Source organism: Phaseolus vulgaris, chromosome 6, assembly GCF_051622355.1.
Source record: "Phaseolus vulgaris cultivar YP4 chromosome 6, ASM5162235v1, whole genome shotgun sequence".
Lineage (NCBI taxonomy): Eukaryota > Viridiplantae > Streptophyta > Magnoliopsida > Fabales > Fabaceae > Phaseolus > Phaseolus vulgaris.
This window is the reverse complement of record NC_143503.1, coordinates 34,767,566-34,778,980: the sequence shown is the minus strand read 5'-3', so window position 1 is coordinate 34,778,980 and position 11,415 is coordinate 34,767,566. Positions and strand designations below refer to the sequence as shown.

Here is an 11,415-nt window from a genome sequence, read left to right as displayed (position 1 = left end):
TCATTCTGATGTTAATTTTTTTTTTTATCTAGAGACCGTTTTGTTTAAAAGTATTTTTCTTTATTTTAATAACTAATTTGCCGGTGAAACTTTTAATGAAAAAAAAAGTGTCTTATTATCATCTTCAATGATTGACTTATATAACTGTATGAATATTATTCTTTAATTATTTTATATTATGTAATAGTACATATGGTCAAATAATCTCATCATTCAATTTAATTCAAATAGATTGAATTGAGATTTGACTCAATCTCACCCAAATCTTTTAAGAATTATGTTTGCGACAAGTTTCGTAAATTAAATTCAAGATTTAACTTAAGTAGACCAAAATTATTAAATAATAATAAAATAATATTGTTATTATTATTCACTTTATTATTTTATTTTATTCATAAATGTCTATTTTTAAATATTAAATAATCTAATCTAATTTCTAAAAAAAATCTAACAAAAAATATTTTAAAAATACAAATTTTAGGGAAACAAAAAAAAATCACTCAATTGACCTCGGAAATTTTTTCATTAGATTCGATGATAAGTTTGTCAAAACACAATTTCACCTGTATACTCTTTGTTATAGAGAAATGTTATCTTATGAAAATAGAATTGAGATATAGTATTTTTAATATAAACAAATTAAATGATAAATTATAATAACGATGATAACAAAGTGAATTAAAAGTTTATAAATTAAGTATTGTGAAGATTATATACAAGTGTTTAAAATAAGTTCTTTGCTAAATTATTTTATTTTATTTTTAAATAAATTTTTAATTAGATAGGTTATAAACGAGCTCGTTTAATCCTATTAAACACACTACTAACTAAATAGTTTTTTAAATTTAATCAAATAACTTAACAGTGTTACAACTAAAAGTAGAACATATTTTTTTTCATGAATTTATATAAGAGTAAATTTTTACAACTTCTTTTTAATCATACTATATTCTTATAAATAATCATGAAAATATGTTACACTATAGTCTTATATAAATATATGGAAAAAATATATGTTATACTTTTAGCCTCTTCAAACTTGCTTTTATTGAAATATGGCTCTGCAAAAAGTTAACATATAAGAACAATTTTATTTGCCAATAATATAGCATTTTTTATATATTGTGTTGAAAAATGTAAGTAGGTTGCAGATGTATCCATTGAAAGATGTAACATATTTAAAAAGAATAGATAAGAAGTAAGAAAATTGAAAACGGATTGAAGAAACATGTAAAATTATATCACAATTGGTATAAAAGGAATGGAAGGGAAATATATTCCAAAGATTTTAGTTAAGAGTGTGTTTGGATAACGTCAAATACTCTTGTGATCAGAGAAATACGTTTGAATCAAAGTAGGAAACTCTTCCTTTCTCATATTAAGAGATACGCAAAGACATGTGGAATTTGATTGATAGTTATACACAACTGTCTCAATGTGATGGATTCCATTTATTTATTTTTCTTTTTAATTATTTTTAAGAATAAAGATAAATTTATAGAAATATCTAAATAACTAAGCATATATCAATGTGAAAAAATGGACACAGTATTTGAAAATATACCTAAAATAATGTGAATTGAATAAATATTTATTTAGATCATAATTGTTGCGAATATCCTAATTGTAAAATAATTAATGCCTTGTTTAAGGTTATTCTCTTTAGTTTAAGTTAAACACACATAAATTTACTTTATTTATATATATATATATATATATATATATGTATATATATATATATGTATATATATATATGTGAAATGGTGTAACTTTTTTTTAGAACAAAAATAAATAAAAAAATAATAGAGATATTTTAGAATACTTTAACTCTTATATAAAAGAAAGATGACAAAATCTTTTAAAAGGAGACAAAATTCTAACTCAAAAAAAATGTTCTTGTTAGGGAGATGGGATCTAGAGAACTATTGAATTTTTCGTCTTCCTTCTTCTGTGGGACAGGTTGCTAGGATTTCACTGGGATTCTTCTCGCCTTCGTGCTTCTCCTTCTTCTCTCAGTCTCGAGTGAATGCCAAATAGGGAAGGTACCTACAGAAGGCACTCTGACGCTCAAGTCAGTAAAGCGGGTAATCGGTACTCGGGTAGGTGCACAGTAATAAATGATGTACCTTGTTCCTTGTAATGTGTGTTATTTGTATTATTTTAATATGCTTACCTTACTAGATCTGATTAGTGGAATAAATCACACTTATGAATGTATTACCTAATTTTTAATGACAGATTAACTTCACTGACTTTGGTTTGAGCGTTAATGGATATATGTGCCAATCGGATTGGCCGTGCGTGGTGTCTCGGCCAAGTCGGTCAGGTAGACCAAACAACATCAACGTGTGTCTCGGTCAACTCAGTCAGGAAACCGAGCCACGTCATCTTGTCGATCGGCCATACCGGTAAAAAAACAAATAAACTTAAAAAATAATTTACCAAAATATCATTCTTTTAAAATGTGTTTAGTAAACTAATAAAATATAGAAGAAGGTGAACGTCCTAAAATAGGGATAACACCCAGTTCCATAATAATATTATGAAATAATTTAATATTAGCATAATGTATATAATTAAGGATGGTTGAATTAGGATTCAATGACTCAATAATAATATTAAAGAGCAATAATGAGAGTTAAAAGGAGTGTATTGTTAAAATTGAACCTAAATTTGCTTTTTAGGAGATATTACTGTATATAAGGAATCTAGTATTTGACAAGAAAATTAGAGGGATGAAGTTGAAAAGTGATAGCAAGTTCCAAGCTAAACCTGCAAAATGATGAGTTAGTGGAAAGAAAGAAGGAGTTTAATCTGATCCGAAAAAATGAATGGAACGGACAAGAAGAATCGAATCAGAGTGAAGTGAAGCAAGCAAGGTGACTGTTTGTTTACCTAACACCTTCGTCCTTGTTGGGGATATAGCTGCACCAAGTACAACATAAAGTCACTCTTTTCTTCATATATATCAGGCTCCACCACACACCAATATGCTCATTTCTGTACCATCCAAACCAAACATCAGCTCCATGTGCCACCAAAACCTCTCAACACACACACATGCTTCTTCTTATTTCCTCAACCATGCTTCCTCTCACCCATCACCTAATCAAACTGAACAGAGACAACCACAAATACCATTCACATCACACTGCTTTGTAATCATTATAGTTTTCTCATCACCATTCAATTCAACTCATTCGTATACATACATTCATGCAGAAAACTTTGAGATGGGTGTTGGGGTGGTGACATAGCATGCATAACATAGCATGGTAGGAGAAAAGAAAAGAGATGTTGGGGTGTGACATAGCATAGCATAGCATAGCATAATAAGGATGATTAATTGGAGGTGAAGAAAGAGAGAGCGTGCAGAGACATATCGAAATCGGTGCGTCAAATCGAGGCATCAAAACATGAGAGGAAATACTGTTGTGTTGGAAGAACACGTAAACCAATCTGTGACTGTACATGCCTGTCTGTGAACCTCTGAACTGTGACCTCTCGTCAACAACTACTCTCCTGTTAATTTTATGACATGATGAACCATTTCTATATTTATTTATTTATTTATTCAGACATCATAGGAAGAAAGAAAGGAACAGTGAGTGAGTTATGAAGACATATTTTTGCAGTGTTTATAGGTTCTTGGTTGCTTCCTGAGCTGAGTGGAGACAAAATTGAGTTTGGCAGTTTGTGTGAAAACGTTGGTAGCATTCCGTTTCTGGTCAGACCTTTCTAATTCGTGTAAACAAGATGCGCTTTTATATGCCATACACTCAGCTTCCCACCTTTTTTTCTAATCACACCAACTATATGCACACACATATTACCCCTCTCATTATAAAAATCTTTACCTATCATTCACAACAATATCAATATTCTAAGTTCATAGATCTTGTTCATACTAATTCTTTCACTGTACTACATTCAATTCTCATCTCATATACTCTGACAAATTCAATGTTTAGTGGTGTTTGTTTATCATAAATAATATAATTTTCAATGCTTCTTTCTATTTTAGATTGCATATTTTATGAATTCAAATAAAGTGGTCTAGTAAAACATCAATTCATTTTCAACTGTATAAAAATTAATAAACTTAATTTATTTCAAGAGAGTCTTCTCTACTTTGAGAGATAGAGGTTTGAATTTTGCCGAAATATGTGTTCATATTTAGGGATGTATTTCTCCAATAGAACTACTTCGAAAAAAGATACTGGTGGAAAATAAAATAAATAAAAAGATTTAAATTAATCACGTTTCATGCATTTGTATTTAAACATTTGCCTTAATTTTCTAACATGCTTTCCTTTTTACATAGAGTGATTTTAAGAATCATACCTCAAGTATATTCATAAAAAATACAATAGTTTACTTTTTATATATTTTTTAACTAAGAATCAATTATTAGTATCTTAAGATACTGATATTTATTTAATAATTTTACCTTTCTCAACATATATTTTATACACACATGTGATTTCTCATACATATTAAATAATGTCTAACTTTTTTTTATCAAAGTGTATTATTTCACTTTGCCATTTCCTATATCATAATTGTAAAACTCCAATAAGAAGCATTAAAATTTTAGTTCCTCAAATAATCTTTTATTAAACATATTTTTTTTATCTGGCAAAAGTAAATAAAATATAAGGAAGCATTTGGATGATATCCAATCTTTATAGAAAAGAAAGCTATAATCTCCGAACAAATCTAAAAAAAAACCTATAATTTAACAACTGAATAAAAAACTATGACTAGCTATCTATGATAATTTATGTCTTATTAAACATATAACATTTTCTGACTTAATTTAATTCAACATTTATCATTTTCTTGTACCAAAATGACCAAAACTATAACTTTGTGATGCAACATAACAATGGCTACATTAATCAACATGGTAAAAAAAATTAAAAGCATTCGTAAATAAACTTCTTTATGAGAACTTAGAAAAGAAAAAAATCATAAATTAAAATTAACTTATTTATTATAAAAAAAATATTTTTTTGTTACTTTATTTCTGTAAATACTTCTGAAAAAAATATTTAAACATATTATAAATTATTTAATCAAAGGTTGAGAGAGAGAAAAATAGCATAATTAGTATTTATAAAGTACCTAATTCGCATAATTCGAATTCGTCATCAATTAACATAATTACATGAGAGAGAGAAAAATAATTAAACTTTTTATCCATTTACTCTTTATCATGCAATCTTCTATCTCTTCTCTTTTTTAAAAGATTTTTCCGATGGTGATTTTACAGGGAGACAAAACGTGTTATGATAACATTCTTAAAGGGATTTTGTTAACAAATTTTAAAACAAAGTCAATACAAAATCATCCTTAATGAAAACCAATTAAAAAAATTTAACGAGTTTTTTTGGTTAAAAAGAATGGTCACATTTGTTTCAATATGTTGATATTTTCTTCTTCTAGAATATCTTATTTCATCCCAAACGTGTAATAAAAAATAAAAAAAATCGGTCTCACTCAACTATTGGATTTATATGCGATTATTTCCTAAAATGTTTAGCATTACACAAAACGGTTGTGAAATACTTTGTAAAGATAAAACCAACATAGAACTAATAAAAAAACTTCATAGATAAAAAAATTAAGAAATTAGTAATCTTTGAAAAGAGAGTTCTACTAACACATAGATATGTTAGAACTCAAAATGAAAAGAAAATAAAATGAAGTAAACAAATTTACATTATTAATAAATAATAAACATGATTGACAAGACTTTGAAAGTAATTTTTATAAAACTAACTGAACTTAACATAATTGTAATTAAATATATAACAGTATAAAAATTATTAACTTTGTAATATATATATATACCTTATTTTTTTCAATAAAAACTAAATAATAAAATGCCATATTTGCATATATAGCAATCAATTAGAATTTTAAAGACTCAAAGTATTAGATAAAAGACTTTAAATATAACTTTATTAATGTATGTATCTTTTTTTTGTCAATTCTTGAACGTGATATATGTATTTCAAAATCATTACATATCTTTGAAAACTATATTGTTGAGAGAATTTGTGATTTTATGAGAAACTGAAGCTAGGACTTTGTTCATTAGTTAAGAGAAGGTAATTTCTGTGCTAACTTTCTAATTAGGGAATACTTCTAAGTTGGAATCTCCACCGTTGTGCTTACCTTTTTGAGATTCTAATCCTTTTTATTTACTATTTTTTCTCTACAATTACCAAAATATTCTATATCAAATAGATAAGCACACAAAGATGACTCGTTGTATTCATCCAAAATCCTAAAATGTCAATAACAATTTGGGGATTAAATTCTCAAATTAAATAGTTTTCTAGAAATTGCAACTAATTAATTGCTAATTTCGTTATTTTGAAAATTAACTCTCCTCGCTCGATAATTTCAACTTTTCCAGTCCCAATAAATACAGAATTCAACAGGATTAACAATTGAATAAAATTCTTGTTATATTCAAACATTCAATATTTTCACTCCATAATTCCAAATTTCAAAGTCTAAAACAATTATGGGAGAAGATAATTGTTAACGATATATTGTTCTTCCCAATAAACAGTTTTTTCTTCAGTTTCAAAATGTGATTTTTCATGGACTGAAGAAAGAGGGTAGGGCTCCCCTAGACCCTTAACATGGCTATGGCAATGAAAATTCGAACAAAACCAATTTTACATTTTCACTGAGATGTACCATTAGCAGTGCCGCATGTTAGTCCAAAAAAGCTGCGTCATGAACTAATAATTCTAAACTTGTGATTATTCACACGCAACCCATAAGCAACAGCGTATGAGAACATCACCATTTATCTTATCTCAACACTTCTTCAAATTCTAATAATTAACTCTATCGTCTGTGAAAACCAAAACATACACGGTTTCTTACTTCATTTTCGGATCACCAATAACTTTTTCCATTTGACAGTAATAGCATAAGGAGTAAAACACATCAATAAACCACACACATAAAATGATATAGAGGAATTAACCATCCTTTGCTTTAAAGTAATTTAGGAGAAAAGTTACATATGATCAGGTAAACAAAGTCATACTTGAACTCATAAGCGGTGTCTACAAACCCCTAATAGTAATACACACACGTCGAGATAGATAAGAAAAGAAAAGAAAAAGGACAGAACGATCGAAATAGACAGAAAAAACACCATATCTAAAACCTTTCCCATGCATCATCATTCAGCTTTCTACTTCCTATATCTGCAGAATGATGAAATATATATGTTAATAACAATAAAAGTTATGATCACATAAAAGAAAGAAAAAGTTATTGCAACAGAAGCAGGTCTAACGTGCGCACCAAATAATAACATGCACCATGCTGGAGTGAATGAAGAGTGACACCCCATTGGTTTGTTAGCACAGGTTGACCAGTGGCATGGATGAGCACAGCATCATCTCCAAAAGCTTCACGCACATTGAAAGGTCCCACCGCTACCTCGAATGCCACATCGTTAATGAACACCGTTGATCTCGCCGCAGCAGCTGGATCTCCCATGCCTGAGATACACACAAATATCTCTCATGTGCAAGTCGAAACACAACCTACCACAAGTCAACTATAGGCTAAGGCCAATTAAGGCCATGCACACGTGACCTAAATTCATGCTACCCATCATCTTCAACCTAATCATTTTAAAAGTTTCATATATTTTTATCACATCAATCCAGTTATTTTGTATTTTCCTTTTTTTTTTCTCTTTTTATTATATAAAATATTTTACAAAAAGAAAGTACTCTTGTTACTAATGTGGTATATGCACTTCTCATCCTGCCATCATTAACTATTTTTTTTAGATATATTGAAAGTAACAAGCAACCAAGCCCTATAAAGAATGTCACACTGTATATTTGTTACCAAGTGGTTCAGGGCATGGAGAAAAATGCATTGTTCAAGTCACAATGCAAAATTAAATTTAATAATACACTAACTAGTAGTGATGTTATGTTCTTTTCTGATACTTTTTTCAGTAATGCTTCGTATATTTTAAACTAGTATTATTAAAACATAAAAATATTTTTTCATACTGTAAATATTAAAAGAAATATATATCCAAGGAGAATGAAAAGTTCTAAATAAAATTACCATGAACTTGAGCAATGACGGGGGATAGAACAGTAGTGGTTGAGGTAGTGATGGGAGGTACAGCAGAGGCAGAAGTAGGAGCTGTTGTTGTGGGAGTGACACAGAAATTAAACAGTGAGGGCTGGTGCATTATTTTCAGACTCTTGTCTTGCTCTAGATCTTTCTTTGATGATGCAGCAGCACCATGGCCTACGATTTCACTGAGCAAGAGGCTAGTGCAAGGACCAATGTTATGTTGAGGAGGTGATTGAAGTTGAACAACATTAGACAGCTCTGAGAAACAAAAACCTTGTGATGCCACCGTACTATGTGCTCCTCCCTGCGCATGATGTTGCACTGGGAAGAAGAAAGCCCCAGTGTGTGGGGCAGCAGCAGGTGGTGGTGGTGGAAGCATAGAAGACTCATTGTGAGTCTGAAAATAGGTCTGGTTCACAGAAGTAGTTGGAGAATTAGGTACCACATCGGTGACGTTAGAGAATCCAATGGAGAATACCTTGGTTGGTATTAATTCTTTTGGAGAAGATTTCTCAGAGGAGGAAGATGAGGATGATGGTGCAGTGATTTGAGGGAGAGAAGTGGGGTTTTGTTGATTTTCAAGGTTCTGGTTCTTTGAGTTTTGGAGATGACGAAGCTTGTGTTTGCTCCTTGATTTGCGGTTCTGAAACCAATAGAAGACATTTGCATCACCCACTTGGCCATACTCTTGCAACTGTGCCCTTATCTTTCTTATCTCATCTCTGGGAGGATTCACCATTCCTGAGTTGAATATAGCTTCCAGAATGCGAATTTGCTCAGGTTTTGGATTCCACCTTGGCTTTGGTTCTGGACTTCTCTCTTCACAACCCGTACCTGTGATGTTAAAAAAACAAAACAAAAAAGAAGAGGAAAAATAAAACACATCATGTCAAGAACTTCATACATATAAAATGACAATAACAATATAAATCATGATATCTACTATATTTTATGTATATAAGAATATGAAAATCAATTTCTAAGTAAAACTGAAGTGCATGGTACATATATTTCTGGGTTGTGAATATTGTAACGTAAAAGCAATTAACCTTTGGGTTGAGAATGGGAAAGGGTTTTGAAGGTCTGTCATAAAAATAGAGAGATGTGAGAGGTTTTGGAGTGTGGCAAACCTGAAGTGTAAGGGCTTCTGTGGCAACCAGTTGAGATGAGGGAGGAGTTGATGTCATGCTGCCATTGGTGGTGAGGGTTGCAGGGCTTAGACTTGAACATGCTCGGCCAGTGTCTGTTAGAAGAAGCCATGATGATGGTGGAAAATGGCTGAACTGAAAGTTAGATATAAAAAACGGCCAACGAGAAGGAAAAAACAATCTAGAAGCAGCACTTTTTGTTGCTCTTGCTTTTGGGTCTGAACTGAACTCAGAGGGAGAACATAACGTGCCTTCTTATATAGCCTCTTCACCTACCCTAGCCTCTGTGTAACTGTGCATCACACCGATCTTATCATAATGTTAATAACATCTTGGCATGGAGTACAAAAAAAAGGTACAAAATTATTCACATATATTGGAAGTTAAGACAATAAAATGAAAGATAAAAGGGGTATTAAATAAAATATATAAAAAAAGGAGGAAAGGGCAACAGGAATCGCCTGTGAGAAAGATGAACTAGAAAGGAAAGGGAAATAAATAAAAGGGAATGACGATAAGAGAGAGTACCATGTCTCCCATCCCCTGCTATATAGGTAGCTTTTGCATAGAAAGAACTTTTGCATTAATAGTGTGAAGAAAAAAAGGGTTTAGTGTGTGTGGAGGTTCTTTAAAGTACAAGGAAATTCCCCCCGGACGAGAAGCAAATGGAACATGGAAAGGAATACATGCTGGGGACTTAATTAGGAATCTTGTTGTCTGAGAGATGACAGGGAAAAGGCTCTTAATGCTAGGGCTTTCATGAGTGAGAGAGAAGAGAAGGGGAAAGGGTGAAGGGTGGGGTTCTGATCACTTTGTCTCTTTCTTTTACCACATTTCTTTGGGGGAAAGGAAAGGAGAGTGTTGGTGACTTGGGAGTGCTAGCAGTGTATTAATAATGGGTGGGGGAAGAAATAAGTGTGGGATTATTCTAATGGAAGAGGTTGTTGTGGAAATAAATAGGGTGTTTCAAAGTCAAGAAGGGGCGTGTACTACTAGTATGTGGTGTTATGTGGTGTTTGATTGGAAAGCGGTGGTGGCTTAGTAATTGCTCTCTTTTGGCTTATTTTCGGCAAACAACGGATCAACAACACCTTTGGATTGACTCGAGGGACCATATTTATTATCATTTTTACACTTCTATTTTCCCTCTACACACATCAACAACAATCTCTATATCACAAACCCACAACATTCAAGACAAATTCATCTAACCAATCAAATACTACATCAACCATGCGTTACTTTGTTTCTCTCTGTGCACTTTTACACTTTATAAGTACATTATAGTTCAAAATATTCACCATTTCTCTTTCAATTTTTTATATTCTTCTTTTTCTGTGTGAACAGTACCATTCTTTTATGTTTCTTGACTGTTAATTCAAACTTACTCCTGTCTAATTCTGATAAGGATGACTGAAGTGACTTTCTACTTTTATAAATTTGGTTTCTACAATATTTAATTCTGTTATACAAAAGAATTAATCACTTCAAAATTAGAATCTTTTTTCATTTTACTTTGAAATTTGATTTTAAAACAAACTTTTAGAATTAAATTTAAAAAAGTTTAGTTTTTTTATTTAGGAAGAAAAAGAACAATGACTTGGAATTTTTGAAAAAAAAAACTTTTTTAAATAAGAACAAGGTTGGAATATAGGAACAAGAGATAATGCCAAATTCAATTAATAAAAGAAGGTAGTATAAAACAGTATTCACCAAAGTCAAATATTACTAATTCATTAACTTCTAATATGTATCAGAAATATTTCAATTTGTTTATAAAACTAAAGTAAATAAACCATTTGAAGATAGAATGTTAATACCTCTGTAATGTAATAGGATATTAGAGCCTTTATTCAATATATATGAAGCTAATTAAAAAAAAATAACTAATAAAACAAAATTGAACGGCTCGTCCAAACTGAAAAAACAGGGTCACTGAATTAAAAATGGACCTTAAACTTCTAAAATGTTTAGAAGAAACAGGATCTATGACTTAAGATTCAAAATTAAAGATCAATTAACCAATTAAACTTACAAGAGAGTGTTAGAGAACAAGTTCACAGATTAAAAATATATGAAAGCATTTTTAAACAAATAATGAAATTACTTCACTTTCATAGACAAGACC

The 11,415-nt window shown here is 30.5% G+C and overlaps 1 protein-coding gene across 1 annotated transcript; it reads right to left on the bottom strand.

Moving 5' to 3' along the window:
* Window positions 1-7,055: 7,055 nt before the first annotated feature.
* On the bottom strand, window positions 7,056-9,677 carry LOC137833180 (WUSCHEL-related homeobox 9). The gene is made up of 4 exons (XM_068641539.2): window positions 9,270-9,677; window positions 8,125-8,973; window positions 7,339-7,538; window positions 7,056-7,238 (listed from the first exon to the last, which is right to left on the bottom strand). The coding sequence occupies exons 1-4, from the start codon at window positions 9,397-9,399 to the stop codon at window positions 7,233-7,235; spliced, it is 1,185 nt and encodes a 394-aa protein (XP_068497640.2). The 5' UTR covers window positions 9,400-9,677; the 3' UTR covers window positions 7,056-7,232.
* Window positions 9,678-11,415: the final 1,738 nt, after the last annotated feature.

What these genes read in the sequence shown, in the direction of transcription:
- LOC137833180 (XM_068641539.2), bottom strand. Translation starts at nt 9,399, where the DNA reads ATGGCTTCTTCTAACAGACACTGGCCGAGCATGTTCAAGTCTAAGCCC. An exon ending in CAGAAGCCCTTACACTTCAG is followed by an intron (nt 8,974 to 9,269) that starts GTTTGCCACACT and finishes TTAACATCACAG; the next exon opens with GTACGGGTTGTGAAGAGAGA. An exon ending in CGTCATTGCTCAAGTTCATG is followed by an intron (nt 7,539 to 8,124) that starts GTAATTTTATTT and finishes TGTGTATCTCAG; the next exon opens with GCATGGGAGATCCAGCTGCT.